The sequence below is a fragment of the Patiria miniata genome, unplaced genomic scaffold, assembly GCF_015706575.1.
Source record: "Patiria miniata isolate m_02_andy unplaced genomic scaffold, ASM1570657v1 HiC_scaffold_3, whole genome shotgun sequence".
Classification (NCBI taxonomy): Eukaryota; Metazoa; Echinodermata; class Asteroidea; order Valvatida; family Asterinidae; genus Patiria; species Patiria miniata.
Window position 1 is genome coordinate 11,781,881 of NW_024037069.1, and position 16,527 is coordinate 11,798,407.

General features: G+C 40.6%; 1 protein-coding gene across 2 annotated transcripts; it reads left to right on the forward strand.

Annotated features, from left to right (window-relative positions):
- The first annotated feature begins 327 nt into the window (after positions 1 to 327).
- On the forward strand, positions 328 to 10,551 carry LOC119737241 (RNA exonuclease 4-like). 2 transcript variants are annotated; one of them, XM_038211439.1, is made up of 9 exons: positions 328 to 588; positions 2,176 to 3,176; positions 4,260 to 4,342; positions 5,137 to 5,265; positions 5,634 to 5,830; positions 6,965 to 7,053; positions 8,111 to 8,185; positions 9,336 to 9,410; positions 10,224 to 10,551. In XM_038211439.1, the coding sequence occupies exons 2-9, from the start codon at positions 2,193 to 2,195 to the stop codon at positions 10,368 to 10,370; spliced, it is 1,779 nt and encodes a 592-aa protein (XP_038067367.1). In that variant the 5' UTR covers positions 328 to 588; positions 2,176 to 2,192; the 3' UTR covers positions 10,371 to 10,551. The 2 variants fall into 2 exon arrangements, with proteins under 2 accessions (XP_038067367.1, XP_038067366.1); XM_038211438.1 differs by having other exon boundaries at positions 506 to 588; positions 2,159 to 3,176.
- The last annotated feature ends 5,976 nt before the right edge of the window (positions 10,552 to 16,527 follow it).

Consider the following 16,527-nt stretch of genomic DNA (forward strand, 5'->3'; position numbering starts at 1 on the left):
ATTTCATTTGCGGGTTTTCGTAATTTACAATGTTTAATATAAAAAAATCAACACAACCTTATAATGAAATACATTTGGATGGTAACGATTTTATTTAGTTGCGATGTAAGTAATCATAGGAAGTATTTATCTTCGCTCCACTATGTGATGCATGAACTGCACGTTATAACTTTTACAATTCTACCGGAGCCCATCCTTCGCCTTTACAGCCAATTAATTAATTTCCCACTTATTAATCGGACTGTCACATTAGTGGCCCACATATCAGAGTGGCGATTATTTTACCTTTTTTAAAAATTTTCTTTTATATAACTTAAGTGATCAAATCGAAAAATGATTGATGGTTTAGAGCTAGCTAGGTAATGCATTAAGTATCGTGGGTAATGTTGTGTGATCATTTGTTAGTGAGGAACAACAGTGGTATTCCAAACGATAAATGTTTGTTCGCTTCAAGTAACAAACTGGCGCCGTTCACATTGGCATACGTATTCGGCAGATTTCTCGTATGATGACAGGATACCAGACGTAATACACACGGCGCACGATAGTCGCAAGTTGCACGTGTGTGCAAGACATTGGTGGAATCAGGTACGAATTTTTCACCTTTTTCAAGATGGTTTGTTTCAAAGGTGAAGAGTCTTATTACCACCACTATACCATTACGTGACTAAACAATGTTCTATCGCAAATAGTGAAAAAAATAAAAATTTTGGAAAGAATGTTGCAACCTGACGCGAGACGCTGCTTCAGCATTGTTCAGCATGTTCAGTGCGGCGTTTGTGTACAAAGTCAATGGAGCTATGGAGAGTCGAGAAGTATTTCCTACCAAAATTGGAAATGTTTCTCATGTCTTATCATCATTTTTGCAAAGAATGACATTCATTAAGATGATATATGAAGAAAAAAGAAAAGATTCCCATATCTGGCCATCACTTTTCACTCTTTGCACTGGTCTGAAAATGTTTTAAGTGTTTTCAGTTTTCTTATCAAATAAATACTTTAAAATTTTCTCTGCTAAAAATAAAAATGCCTCTTTAGGACATATTATCACCTTCTGATGGCTAAATATTTACTGAAGGGAAAAAATTAGCGATGGCCAGATATGGGAATCTTTTTGAAAAAAAAGCAGTGTCAGGTTCCAACATTCTTTCCAAAATGTAATTAATAGGCCTACCAGAATTAAAATGATCCCCCCCCCCCCGAAAAAAACAAAAAAAATGATGGCAGTGGCTATTGTTACGGCAGCCGTACATAATTTTCAACTGATATTGCTATTGTTACGGCATTGCAAAAATACCATTGTGAATCTATCAACCATCTGGTTCCCTGACATGGTATTCAACAGGATATTTGGCTGTTGGAACCAGACTATCAACCAAAACATACGAAAGGTTCTGCGACTTTCACTTTATTTCCCTTTTAAAAAAAATCCTCCGAAGCCACTGATTTGAAAAGCAGAAAATAAAAACTACTTAAATAAAAAGATTTGATTAAAAACATGAAAGTAAAGAAAAACTAAAAAAGACTGCACAGCGCGTATTTGATCCGGGAACCTTCGGCATGTAGTACTATGTAGTACTTTTTAGTAGTCAAATGTTTCAACCAATTGAGCCACCGAAGTGCTCTGGTTAATTGGGTAGTTATAAATGTTACGATAGCAGTCTAAAATCGCATTACTGCCGTAACGATAGCCACTACGTAAAGTAATATCGAATTGTAGGCCCGTTCCTTTGCCCAACAAAATTTTGCGCCTTAAGCTTGCGTACTCCTAGAACTATGATGCTCCGCGTGACATAGTTCTAGGAGTAAGGCTTGCGTGCGCCGCATTACAACACCCAGTAGGCTGTACCTTATCCGGACAACTCAACTGTTTGCCAACTCGACTCACAAGTACTTCAAGAACTACATGTACCTGTAGAATAAACACACGGTTGCGTTCTTGTCAAAGAAGTACATGCAATCACAAGTAAATAGATATTGGGGAAAATAATAGAGAATATTTTTATTGAAGACAGTTTTTTTTTATTGAAGCAACAAAGGACTAAATATGTTTTTTATGCGGTTATGTGATAAACTGATTGATATATTGCAGTTTTATATTTTAACTTAAAAATAGGGCCTAGTATGGGATTTTATTCATTGTTGTATTTTTTTTCAGATTTTGTGGTTTGTCAGTGCTATTTACAGTTGTAATGATGGGCAAAAGAGCACTCTCAGGTTCGTCCAACGTTCACGATGGTGGAGTAAAGAAGAAACTGAAATCCGATGATACCAAGCAGCGATTTGCTCCAAAAACGTCCAGCACTGATGGAAAGAAAGTTAATAAGAATTCCTCAAAGAAGTTCAGTGAAAGCCAGGACTCAGGTTCCAAAAAGACTGTCAAAAATTTCTGGTGGCATTCCAAAAAGGTGAAAACGATTAAGACTAGTGAGGGAAATGCGGGGGACAAGAAAGCAAATGCATCGATGGGTACAGGACCTGCTAAGTTGGACGCAGAAGGAACCGGAGGAAAGGGAGTGAGAAGAGAGGATGCGAAAATCAGCAAGAAGAAAGCACTGCAGTTGAAAAAGAAACGACAGAAGAAGAACCGACGGCTCCGAAAACAGCTGAACCCCGGTGGAGAGTCAGTCGGCGACCTGCTGCGAGAGCCAAAAACTTGGGGGAAATCTAAGAGCCCAAAGCGTGCAGGGAAAAAGACTGGTGTCGGCAAAATGAAAAACAAAACAGGAGAGGGGAGTGAAGAAAAGAGCATGAAAACCAAATCAGAAATTGATCATCGTACCTCTGACGCAGCTGTCCATAGCTTGAAATTGAAGGCTGCAAAGCAAGGACTAAACTCGGCTCTCAATCCGCAAGGATCTTCACAACTTTTGAATCTTCAGAAAACTGGTGGACAGAAGGAACGCAAGAGGAAGAAGCCTAAAAAGTTCAAGAAGTCAAAGAGTGCCAAAGAGACTGTATCTGTGACTGGTGGAGAGACTAGCAAGGCACTCAAGGCTGGAGACAGTGCTGGGCTGGCTTCTGCAGGAGAAGAGGGCAGCAGACATGTCAAGAAAGCTAAGAACAGTACACCTTCCAAAGAGAGCACTACAGACAAACTTGACAGTAGTAATAAGACGGATATAGACAAAGGGACGATGGAGGAAGTGTCCTCAAATTGGAAAGCTTTACTGCCGGTGAGTTCTTCGTCAAGATTTCCTGATGTTATTACAAGGTTTTTCTTTCATGGAATCAGGTAGCTGTGTATCCGGTGTCACGGTCTCACTTCTCCGACGTGCTAGCTTCTCCGAGAGGGAAATTTCGCTTCAACACGCATGCACAAAATTGCGCAGTAGTGTTCATTTTCGCCAACTTTATTAATGTGTGCTGAGTTATTCGGGGTTGTACTGGTGCACGTAAGATCTTAGGATATTTGTATCATAGTATACGTTACAGGGTACCAGTCTAATCCAGAATTTTTGTGGCACACGCAACTCCCAATAACCAAAAATGCTTGAAGGATGCATATTTATTTTAAACTGTGGTTGCAAAAATAAAGACAAATTGGACATTGAATGCTTGCAAGACCATGTAATGACTTGACCCACAGGAATCGTTACTTAACATATTCTTGGGTGTCCCTCAGGGTGTTATTTATGGACTTGAAGACTTCAGAATACATCCCGAGGAAAAGTAAGCACAGCGGACACATGAGCATGTATCGTGCTCATGTAACGTGCACTGTAACGTGCTCAATTATCCCCCGAATCCACTCGGAGAAGCTAGCACGCCGGAGAAGTGAGACCGTGACACTGGTTCATAAGTGTGACGTCATTTAAACTTAAAACACGCCCACTGCACACAGATTAGTATTGGAACCATTGGAACCTGAAGTAGTACAAAGGTGTGTTGAGCCAATGGGTGCTAGTAATCAGTGGTGCATGCGCCTGTATAATGCAGTTACTTATGAACTGGATTAACACAGAGCTACTTGAAATTTTTTTTTTTTAAATTGTACTAATATTAAGAGATCCTGAATAGTCAGTCTTTTGAACTCAAGAAGTGTCAGAAAGAGTTCAGGCAAGTTTTTAATAATGGAGAAGTTGCAAAAGTTATTAATGTTGACAACATTTTTGACTGAAAGTTTGTCCAATCATTTTTCGATTGACAGTAATTACAAGAACTTTTGACACGCATGCTTGAAAAACAGATAATCACAGGTAATAGCTCCCATGATTTTAATTGATTTTTTTATTAATTTTGTCTCCCCTGACTTCCAGATTGTAGAAAAGTCCAAAGAATCAGATGCAAAGAGACGCAGGAAATTTGGAAAGGGAAAGACAAGTGAGGAACAAAAAGCAAGGTAATTATGTTCCCAAAATAAAGAGCTGTCATGAAGCCCTTTTTGAAGTCTCCAAGTGTAATTATATTACAGAAATGTTGGGTTGCCCAGTAGAAATAACACATAAATATCAAGGCTTGGTTGCTTAATATCAGTCTCTGTTTAATCTTGTTGATCTGAGTAAACTAAGTAAAGTCTGTCACAAGCCGAATTGCCCATCAGGCCGGCGTTCATCTCCAGTTTCCTTGGCACGAAACAGCTGAGAATATTTCTATTCCCCCTGGATGGGATGCCAGTCCATCGCAGGTTACTCCCCAACTAATGCCACACCCATTTACACTCCTGGGTGGAGAGAGGCAAGTGGGGTTGAAGTGGCTTGCCCAAGGACACAACATATGGCAGCAGACTGAGAATATTTCTATTCTGCCTGGATGGGATGCCAGTCCACTGTAGGTCACTCCCCAGCTAATGCCGATACCCATTTATACTCCTGGGTGAAGAGAGGCAAGTGAGGGTGAAGTGGCTTGCCCAAGGACACAACATATGACCAGCAGCTGGATTCAAACCCCTGACCTTCTGATCATGAGTCACGAACACTGACACTTGATTTTAGAAAAGATAGGAGGCTATTAGAGTCCAATTGTAAATTGCAAAAAGTATCCGGTAAGATTGACCATTATTATGCTAGGTGTTTAGTGGTATCATATTGATATGTTGTGAATTGACCTCCTTCAACCTTGCAAAATTTCAGCATTGAAAAATGCTATGTGGACCTCTTAACAAGCCAAGTGTACTGATTCCTTTTCTGTGAGTAGCAAGCCAGACATCTGGTTCGACGATGTTGACCCCTCACTGATCAGAGCCAATGAGAACGCAGAACTAGATGACGAGGTCCAATCAGAAACGGGCTACAATCCACTCATCAGAAAGGACGCACAGGATTTGTGAGTTGTATTTCCCATCTTGGCTTTTCAATTTTTTTATTAACTTTTTAAGTAACTTTTTATTAACTTTTTTAAGTTTTAGTAATTTGTGCAGCAACAAATGTTAGTCACACTCATAAATTCAGAAGAAGGGGCATATCGTCGAGTCCGTGCAACAAGTATGTATCTCGCAAATTGGTATGTGACGTCATGTACATGAAACGCGAGTTTTCAATGTCAAAAGGTGGTATTTCGCTTAAAATAACCCAGATGTATGGAGTTACGACCGTGTTGTACTGACAAGACGATTTTCAAGCTAGAATGTCCATTTTATGCTGGAAAAAAATCTATTGGATGGTTTTTCACGAATTTTGAATTTTGTTTTTTAGCCTGACTAAGTGCTTGGCAATGGACTGTGAGATGGTGGGTACCGGCCCAAAAGGCTCGCAGAGTGTTCTTTCCCGCGTGTCTGTCGTGAACCAGTTTGGCGCCTGCGTCTTCGATAAGTACGTCAAATCACGGGAACCAGTGACGGACTACCGGACGTTTGTCAGCGGTATCCGGCCGCAGGACCTCAGAGAGAAAGGTATGGAGTCATAGTGCAATGGAGTACATGTGAACTAGAAGGGTTAAGTTGGAATGAGCACTTTGTTGACACTAAAGTGCCTACTTGTGTGTTAAACAAAGAGCCTGAATCCAAATTTCTTGGGCATCAATTCACTGAATAGAAAAAATATAATATAGGTTTTCCCGGCTATTTTAAAACGTTTATCATTCAAATTCACCATTTCTAATATTCAAATTCGTCCGTGAACACCGATTAAGTTTACTCCCAATGTTTAATTTTGTCTTTTGTCAGACAATTTCAAATTCAGTTCAAGCAAATTCAAACAATGTTCGCACGTTTTCGCCCCAGAGTATTCAATTTCGTCTCGTCTACCCCAAACCTTATTATTCAGAAATCAAATTCATCTAACTGATTTAAGAAAGACGATCTCTGAATCTCTGATCTCTGATCTCTGAATGCTGCCATTCGGCATTAGCTTAAATGAAGTTGATTTGCAATGAATATTTTTAAACCCGGTGACTAAAGAGGGTGACCAAATTTTAGATTGAATGGTAAATGACTAAATCGGTTTTGGTAAAAATTTTCGTGGGCGAAATTGAATGTTAGAGCTGGTGAATTTGTTTGAAAATCTTTGAAAATAGCCGGGAAACCTATGAATGATAGGGTTGGACCTTTTTGATTTGGTTTATTCAATTGTTTTTATAAATTTGTCGTTTGTTGGTTTAAGTTGGTACTACACTATACATTGGACAGGAAATGGAGATTTTTCAGTACACAACTACAGAGATGCCAACCATTACTCTTTTGGAGTAATTATTAGGATTTTGAGGCATGTTACTACTCTTGAAACTTCCAGCTGTCCTATACGCCAACTTTGTGGTTACTCTGAAAAGTACTGTGGTTACTCTAAAACTTGAATGTTGTCCTAGGTATTTACATTAGCATTACTCTTTGCAGGAAGAATCATTACTATTTTGTAGTCTTTAAAGTTGGCATCTCTGCAACTATGACTCCACTGATTATCATGCATATCAAGAGCAGAGAAGTCAAGACGCGTTTGTATCGTGTAACCTTTATCTCATCAGATTTGGCAAAGTAACAAAATGTTGATTTTTGTCTCTACTTGTATTTTTTACTCTGATATTCGGACAGGCGAAGACTTTGAGAAAGTCCAAAAGGAGTTGTCAGACTTACTCAAGGGAAGGATTGTAGTGGGGCATGCTCTTCATAATGACTTCAAGGTAAAGTAGAGTTCAACCTTAATTGCCAACCAGATTTGTTGATTTGTTTTTTACTTTTGTCTTTTCCACTCCTTGGCGCATTTTTCCAAGTGCTCTTGAGATATTTCGTTCTTACTTATTTGTGTTGAATAATTATGAGGTTGAATAAGGTATTTGACTGGAACAAGATTTTAAATTCTTGACATGTGGCATATTTTTCGAAAACATGTTATCTGGGTTTTTTTTTTTACGCTTGCTGTTCAACTCCACTCTTAAAATACAACGTGGATCATTTTTTATAGTTATCAATGGACTAGGTGTAAGAACATGGAGGATGTTGTGTTACAAGCAAGAGCATCCTGTTTGAAGGACCCTTCACTGGTTCCCTGCATGCTGTTCATTGTTTATATCATTATAGGATACCAGGCAAAGCAGTCCTTCATTATCGCTCTTTTTTTTCACCATTGATGGGACTTGCGTTCAAGGGATTCATAAATACTCGCATGTAGCACAGTGAAGCAGATTGTATAATCTTTTCCTGTCTGAAACGCTGTCAAAGGGTGTGTTTGTTTAGCGCACCCGGGTCGACACGGGTCAGCCCTGTGCCGTTCGAATCGCTCTGACCTCATTTTGAGGCCTCATCCGGGTCAGCCACCACAGACCCTGCTCGTGAAGCAGAGTCAGTGGTTGACATATGTCACACGCATGCGTTGTTCATTCCATGAATCGGACGAATATGGCGGCCAGACGGCGGAAATCTCAAGTGGACTTAAAAATTAACTTTATTTGAAATCTAAAGCTAATCATTTATTGAGTTCATTGGAACTTTTGAGGATATAATTCCAGCCAAACTTGTTCGAGTTTTGCAACTGACTGGAAAGCAGTAAATCTCAAACTAAAACCCAATTTCAAACATCATTTTTTTGTCTGTGGCTACGGCCATGAAGGCTGGCTGTTGTGGCTAACCCATCTGCCTTTACCCGAGTCGATCCGGATGAGCTACTTGAACGCACCCAATGTTTGCTACAACTTCCTACATAATGAATATTCATTAGTCGCCTCTTTGGTTTTCCCTTAGGTGTTGTACTTCAATCATCCTCGAAGCCTGATCCGAGACACGTCAGCTTACCAACCATTCAAGGATCTTTTCAAGGTTGGTGGACTTTATACAGTCAGACATGGGCTGATGAGAGATATATACTCATCCATGTTTATGAGATACTGTAGGGTGCCATAAATAAGATATAACAGGCATTTGTAAGAGATAACGTGAGATATTGTACAAATATTACATGGGTGTAACTGATAAGACCAAAAAAAAAAATTCTGCTTACCCTACCTACCCTATTTTGACTGCCCCTACCTTAGTTTTTTTTGGGGGGGGGGGAAGAAAGAGGGGGAAAAAAACCCGAAAACCATCAATTACTACCTTTCACCCTTTACTACACACAGACACCTCAATATGATCATATACCAAAAGAATTGCCTCCTCCCAAAAAATTCCCTAACTACCTACCCTATTTTCAAATGCCAAGTAATTGTAATTGGAAGCAGAACTATTTTTTTTTTTTGGCCTAAATTTAGTATTTTGCTCGTTGCTAAATGAGGCTAAGGAGGACCCTATATATTAGGAGCATTTAAAAGCATATGGGGATCATTCGCTTTTCATGCATTTACTTCATTTCTGAGACACGTCAGCTTACCAACCATTCAAGGATCTTTTCAAGGTTGGTGGACTTTAAACAGTCAGACATGAGCTGACATGGGCTGATGAGAGATATATACTCATCCATGATTATGGGACACCATAGACAAATATAATATAACAGGCATTTGTAAGAGATAACGTGAGATATTGTACAAATATGACATGGGTGTCACTGATCAGGCCGAAAAAAATTCTGCTCCCGGTTACCCTACGTACCCTTTGTTGACTGCCCCTACCCTAATTTTCTTTTGGTTTGGGGGGGGGGGGGGGGGCGAGGAAAAAAAAAACGAAAACCATCAATTGCTACACAATTTTGTCCATAGCACTCTTTTACTCCAACAATCTGTCCACTGACTTTCTTGATTTCCTCAAAATGACAGCAAGGCCGACGAAATAATTTCACGGGGTGTTTATTACCAGTATGATCTTTAATCCACATAAGATTTTTGATAATAATTTAGTAGGTTTCTTTTGGGATAACTGTAAATGATCCTATATGCCTTTATTGGCAAGTGCACATTCTTATTAAAAATATTTTTGCTATATCGCATGGTTGATGTTACAGCCATTGGCTTATTTTTCTTTCACCTTTTAGAGTAAAAGACCAGGCCTCAAAAAGTTGACGGAGCTCGTTTTGAAAGTCAAGGTTCAAAAAGGAGAGCACAACTCGGTAAGAACCACAAACTTGTTGGCATTAAAGTCCCCCTTCCAAATTATGTCAATTATTTGATACTTTTTGCCTGTCTGGATAATATTTACAGAACAAGAATGTACTTGCCTAGTTGAGCTGGATTTGTAAGTCTCAGTTATGGCGTTGTTTGTATGCGGTGACTCGGTCAGCCTTAGTGACTCGGGGAGTCGGGGAGTCAGTCAGTTGGGGAGTCAGTCAGTCAGGGGGAGCCAGTCAGTGACTCGGGGAGTTTGTCAGTCAGTGACTTGGGGAGTAAGACAGTCAGTGACTCAGTCAGTCGGAAAGTGACTCAGTCAGTCAGTGACTCAGTCAGTCAGTTAATCAGTGACTCAGTCAGCGACTTGGGGAGTCAGTCAGTGACTCGGGGAGTCGGGGAGTCAGTCAGTCAGTCAGTGACTCGGGGGGTCAGTCGGGGGGGGGGGGGAGTCAGTCAGTCAGTGACTCAGTCAGTCAGTGACTCAGTCAGTCAGTCAGTGACTGGGGGAGTGAGTCTCCCCGACTCAGTGAGTCGGGGGGGGGGGGGGATTCAGTCGGGGAGTCAGTCAGTCAGTGGCTCGGGGAGTCAGAGGACAGTATGCTAGCCCTTTTGGTCTGGCAAAAAGTTGACAGTTTCCTGTGAAATTGTTCAACCAGAAACTCGGTTCACAAAAAAACAATTACCTGATTAACAGTTGGTCAAAGGTCTGTTGTCTCTTGAAATCAACCAACCTGAGTTGATCTCATGTAAAATTATATCCAAATTTGTGAACCATTTATTTTCCCAAACTAACCGACTCTTTCATTTGTTTCAAGGTTGAAGATGCCCAGGCTGCTATGAAACTGTACCTGCTGCAAAGACGGCAGTGGGAGAAGTCATTGAGAGAGAAGACTCGTCAGCCGACTGCCAAGAAGTCAGTGGCCAAGAAGCACAAGAAGCCAAAAACGGAAGCACTTGTCTAACGATTCCCTGCTTCTTCACCCTACAAGGGCGGGGTTATTTTGACCATCTCTCATGGGGGGGGGGGGGGGGGTGGTGTTACTTCAGACTTTTTTCCCCTGTAATTTCATGTTGGAATTTAGATACGCTAAAGTGTCCTAAATGAACCTGGAAATTACTCGAAATTGAGGCGTCTGAAAAAGGGGGAATAATGGGGAGGGGGGGGGGGTACTTCAGACGTCTTTTTTTCGTGTAATTTCATGTTGGAATTTAGATACGCTAATGTGTCCTAAATGAACCTGGAAATTACTCGAAATAGAGGCGTCTGAAAAAGGGGGAATAATTTTCTATAGCTTTAAAGAAGGTGAGTGTGCTTCTTAAGCATAAATAAACTACAAAGTCTAAATGTGAAAATAAAAACTTGACAAAGTTCTACATTTTCAGGTTCATGTGCCAAGTGTGGCCTTTATTTACAGAGGTAGTCCAGTAAATTGGCCACATTTATGGGCCTAAATTTCGGATGGCATGGATAAATTTCAGTAATTCTCTTTTTCAGATGAGTGGAAAAACATGCTCTTGTGAGGCGCTTCATCGGTGTACCAAATCTGATTGCTTTTTAAGAAATAAAATTGTTAATTACGGTCACTTTCCTTTAACTCCCCCTGATTGCTTGTGGGTGGTTCTAAGTAAAAGTATTCCTGCTAAGCACACACATTTTGCTGATCAATATTATCTGCTTTGCAGCGCCTTAAAACTGGGCCCCATCCAATAATTCTCAGCCTAAATTTTAGATTGATTTTTAGCACGGGTTATGTAATTTGTGAAGTGTCAATAGTACGTTTCGGATCAACATCAGTGGTTTTTTTTATTACTGTAAAGATATATTGTGGCCAAGTATAATCCATTTAAAATGTTTTGATCACAAGAAAGTAAAAAGTTAAACTGGACAGTCTGTTGTTGTGTTATTGCTAATTATTGCTCATCTGCCACATTCTTCACGTAAATTCAACAGTATTAGGCTGCATCCGAATCAACTGTCGAGAGCTAGGTCTAGGTCCGCGCCCATTGAAAATACGCGGGGACGCGCTGACAATAGACGTAGCCGTAGCTCTGGAAGCCCGTTTCGCACACGGCCTATTACTGGATTAGGCACAACCAGGCGCGTACGCAGGGGGGGGGGTGTTTTGGCTGTTAAACACCCCCCTTTGCCATGTAAAAATATGGAGGGAAAAGAGAGTTATGTGACCGAGCGCGGAACAATTACAAATTATGCGCATGTTCTCAACTTTAAGCTTTGAATACAGAAGACACTTTATATAAGAGCAAGAGTATATAGGCCTATATGTATTTGAAACAAATGAAACAAAATATCCCCTCATAATTTAAAAAACTTCTGCTAAAAGCTAAAAAAAACTGGGGAAATTGGCCAGGAAACGCCTCAGATTGCACCACAGAGCATCTACGATCAAAAATTTCCCGGGGCCCTTAAGCGGGCCCCGGACCCCACGCCGTAAGTGCTTCGCGCTCCGCGCTCGCATTGGTCCTCCGGCCAAATTAATCCCGGGACATACCGTTATTTCGTTTTACTGTTTTGGATTTCCTCAAAAACAAAAACAGTAAACGAACCATTGACCGTTTTCTCGTTTTACAGTTTTGTAAAACGGTCAAACGGTATTAAGTCACACACAAAAAATACTTTTTGTTGTTGTTTTTAATTGTAGAAAGCGTTAAACGGTTAGTTGCTTTATTTTTAGAGTGTTGTTTTACAAAATCATGACAATGACAAAACGGTCAATAGTCTTGCCGACCATTTTTTGATTTTAGGTTCGGCAATTAAGCAATGCACCGGAATGTTAATTAATGCGTCCTTGGGATCGAGTCATTGCCTTGGCCCCGCTCCTTACATTTCGTTCTCACGACAAAATTTGCGAATTGCCTTGGCCCCGCTCCTTACATTTCGTTCTCACGACAAAATTTGCGAATTGGCTATTGAAGAGCCGCGTCGACTTGAACCCCAGACTTCTATTTCCTCCAACCATGGAACAATAATTGCTCCATGCTCCAACACATCTGCAACTTCTTCATACATTACATCTTACCATGGACCATCCTGTATCCATTGTGAAATGCCCCCCCCCCCCTTGAAATGTTTTGCTTTCAACTCTTCAAGCCCCACCAACTGAATCGCAGTAGATGGGGGTCAGGGTCACGCCAGGAATCACACACGCACGAATTATGCCGAGGTGACACTTCTTCGTGGCCGTCATGGTCCCCCTCCATCCCCTTGCCCACCATAAGTACGTACCGCCACAAAATGCACAACGGACTGTTATTGTTAACTATGACACTGAAGTAAAAGAAAAAACAGTCTGTATTGAATACTGACCGTTTTGCTGTTTTTCAAAGTTATTTGTGTAAAACTGTAAAACAAAAATCATTGATCGTTATGCTGTAATGAAATTTATGAAACTGATAAAATGGAACAACTGTATTTATCGTAATACCATTTGCCGTTTTACAAAACTGTAAAACGACAAAACGGTCATTGGTTCGTTTACTGTTTTTGTTTTTGAGGAAATCCAAAACGGTAAAACGAAATAACAGTATGTCCCGGGATTCTGCATGGTGGCTCCCACTCTCTTCGGTATGTTCTACTCCATGCTCCTAGTACGCTTTTGGAGACTGCACCAAGGGTGTCTATACCTGCATACCCAAGCTGATTTAACACTGCAACCCTTCGCTCCATCCTCTGCATTAGCTGGCAGGATCGAGCGACCAACACGGAGGTTTTAGGGCATGCTGGTGTCCGGAGCACGTTTGATCATTCAGAATGAGACCTCTTAGATGGCATGGGCCACGTCAAGAGGATGGACTCGAGTCGGCTCCTACAGGATCTCCAAACAGCTGGGAACACACTGCAGACGACAGAGAATGCAGGAAGGTGTGATGAGTAGGGCTGAAAATGCTAGAAATGACTTCCCGACTGAAAAGGGAACCAGACGAAAGGAGTAGGCAGGTTCATCTCAGGCGCCCTCATCCTTGACCTGCACTTGCTGTTTTTTTTTTTTTTTTTTTTTTAATGAAAATTAGCCAACCACAAGGCCCAAAGCGGGCCACTCAAGGTGATGGCTGAAAAAAGGGGGAAAGGGGGAAAACAAAGAGGAAATCATAGGGTAGAAAGACAACTATTGATGTTGCGCTTAAATTGGGACAGGTTGTAAGTGGAAGGGAAGCAGGGAGTGAATTCCACAGCAAGGCGGTACGTGGGAAGAAACTGGATGAGTATCCCCGAGTATTTACCTTGGGGACAACCACAGTGTAAGGATATGAATGAGCAGAGAAACGTGTAAGAGACTGCCACTTAATAGTTGGTTTTACAGTCACACTAGAAAGTGCGAAAAGACATTGATCGATCTACTGATGTGATAGCTTGGATGTGGTGTGCTACACCATCATCAGCCATGACGAAGTTATATTCCTGTGGAAAATTGGAGTAGACTAAAATGTCAGTAATTGTAATGGGCACAAATTATGAGGTATGAGTACACAAAGCAACAGTGAAGAGGAAATTGTTCTAATTCAATTATCATCTTGAGCGAGAAGTGGTAATCAATGACATTTCATCGCCATATACTTAACATCTAGTCGTCATAACTCATCATAATCAATCTGTTGATGTTCTTCCACGATTGATCCTCCGCTTCCTCAACAGTTTTCTGCAGCAAGTCAATGAGTGAAGGGGATGGATAGGGCCACACTTGTCACCATGCATACCGGCATGATTATACCACACTGTAATTATACTATGATTGTTGGTTCACTATCACCATTTCCAGCTAAGATTAAGCCTATACAGCTTAATTTGTCTTCCTATGATGCCTAGTACAAAATCCAAGATGGCCGCCAAGAAGGCCGCCAAAATGCCGCCAAATCTTACGAATAATGTTTTCAATCGATTTCTCTCGCCCAAATTACCCCGGAAATGTGTTCATTTGTCTTACTATGATGCCTAGTTCAAATGTTGCTTCCAATAACCAATTTTCGTCGAAATCCAAGATGGCCGCCAAGATGGCTGCCAAATTATGAAAATAACACTTCCAATCGATTCCTCACTCCCAAATTACCGTGTAAATTGTAAAACATGTTAAGTTGTCCTCTTATGATGTCTGGTTCAAAACTTATGTCAATAACCGATTTTCGTCAAAATCCAAGATGGCTGCCAAGATGGCCGCCAAATGTAAGGGAAGCAACATTCAAGCATGACTATACTGTCAGTCAGTGCAGCCATTAAGTTGTTGATTATTTGTCATCTCTTTTAATGGATCCCCGTCACCAAACAACACTATGTTGAATTCCTGAACAACTCTTGTAGTCATTGATGACTTTATTTACAAAATGTATGAAGTGGAATTGCCCTTAAGTGTTTTTTTCCCCATTTCAAACATGGCATGCTATGTGTGACACTTTGCTGTCAAGTTGAAACCATTCCAATTCTGCAATAATAACTCACACTTAATAAAGTGTGCAGAATAGAGTTTGTTCTCCTCAGGGTGCATAGGGTATTGTACAAAACTTTTTCTTGTTTTATACTATAGGTTTTCCCGGCCAATTCAATTTAGATTGACATTAAATGATCACCCAGAACGTCAATCAACAATAAAACAAAATCATTTAATTTCACTGTCCGAGCATTCTTAAAAGATGCATTAAATTTAAAAGTAAAGTAATGTTCATTCAATTTCGTCTCATGCGCTCAGGCGTTTGCTAATTTGAATGCTGTGAATGTTAAAAACTGCCAAAGCTTAAGTAAGAATGTTACAATGTAGGCTTACGTTTTGAAAACAAAACAAAAATGAGTCCCCAAAACAAAACAAAAAACTCAATTTACTCACATGTATAAAACTCTTGCGAAATTGGATGGCTGATGATGAACATTCGGAAAATGGCAGAGAAAACCTATATAAGCAAATTATATTTTAAATAAAACAGTTTGAACATTACTTTTCACAATTTCTCTTTGCTGATACGTACAACTAGCTGCTTTAAAAAAAAAGAGACAACAATGCACTGGTAAATTGATAATCAGTGAATCGATTAATGAAAGAAGTTGGAAGTTGGAGAGAATAAAATGTACAAAGCTACTGATTGTGAAGGGTAGTGTACATGACCTGATTGTCTAAGGCTTGATTGAGTGGCCTTAGTTTAGGGCATATGCCAGGCATCTTTTGCCGGGGCATATGGACTTCCACATTAGGCCCGGCGTTACAGTGCCTGGACTGTGCGGGGACTTCCAACCGTTATGCCCAGCGGTCGGGGGCGGGGACTTACCCATGGGTTCCAAGAAAACAGTGTCCCCGCCCTGTGCACGGGGCGGGGACACTGTTTTCTTGGACACTGTTTTCTTGGACATTGTTTTCGGGGGCACTTGAAACTTACCAGGGACTACCCGGGGGTTTCCAAATTTCAAAATGGAAGTCCCCGGCTAAAGTCCCCGCTATGTTTCAGCCCCATAGACCGTGCGTGCATTTAGTTGTCTTCTCACGCATGCGCAATGGTTTCCACCGCGTCGTCGGCTTGCAAACAGCGGTAGCGGAATTGTCTGGTTTTCATGTCTAAAAATGTATCCTTCTCAAACGTACTTAAAAGATAATTCAAACCAAAAATTATCAGTAGACCAAGTGAACACAGATTATTGTCTCTACAGTGTGGTAACGGCGCTAAAAACCTTTTCAAATATATAAAAAAACACAATAATTATGGACAAAAAACGTACAAAATGAAGAGGAAAAACATCGTTCGCTTTTGAGTTTAGTTTACACATTTGGACAATTTGCCGGGCTTACCTTAGATCAGCCGTAGTACCATCGGAAAGGATGATAGATTATTTTCATTTTACAGGTGATTTGATGTAAGAAGGAAACCTGTAGCTAGCCATGTTTATGGGCCAGATTCCAGGGTCTGCGTACAGGTACGTGCACACTAACGTAACATTCAACGAAAAAAACGAATAACGTGAGACCTTACTTTTCTCAATGAAACGGTTTCCGACTTAAATGATATTTATACATCGCACTTTCCGTGGCATCATTTACCATTTTTCAGTGAAGACAAGTTTACAATTACTCGGCAAAACTGAAAAATTATCCCCTAAACTGTCGCCTGTTTTGAATTTGTGACCTT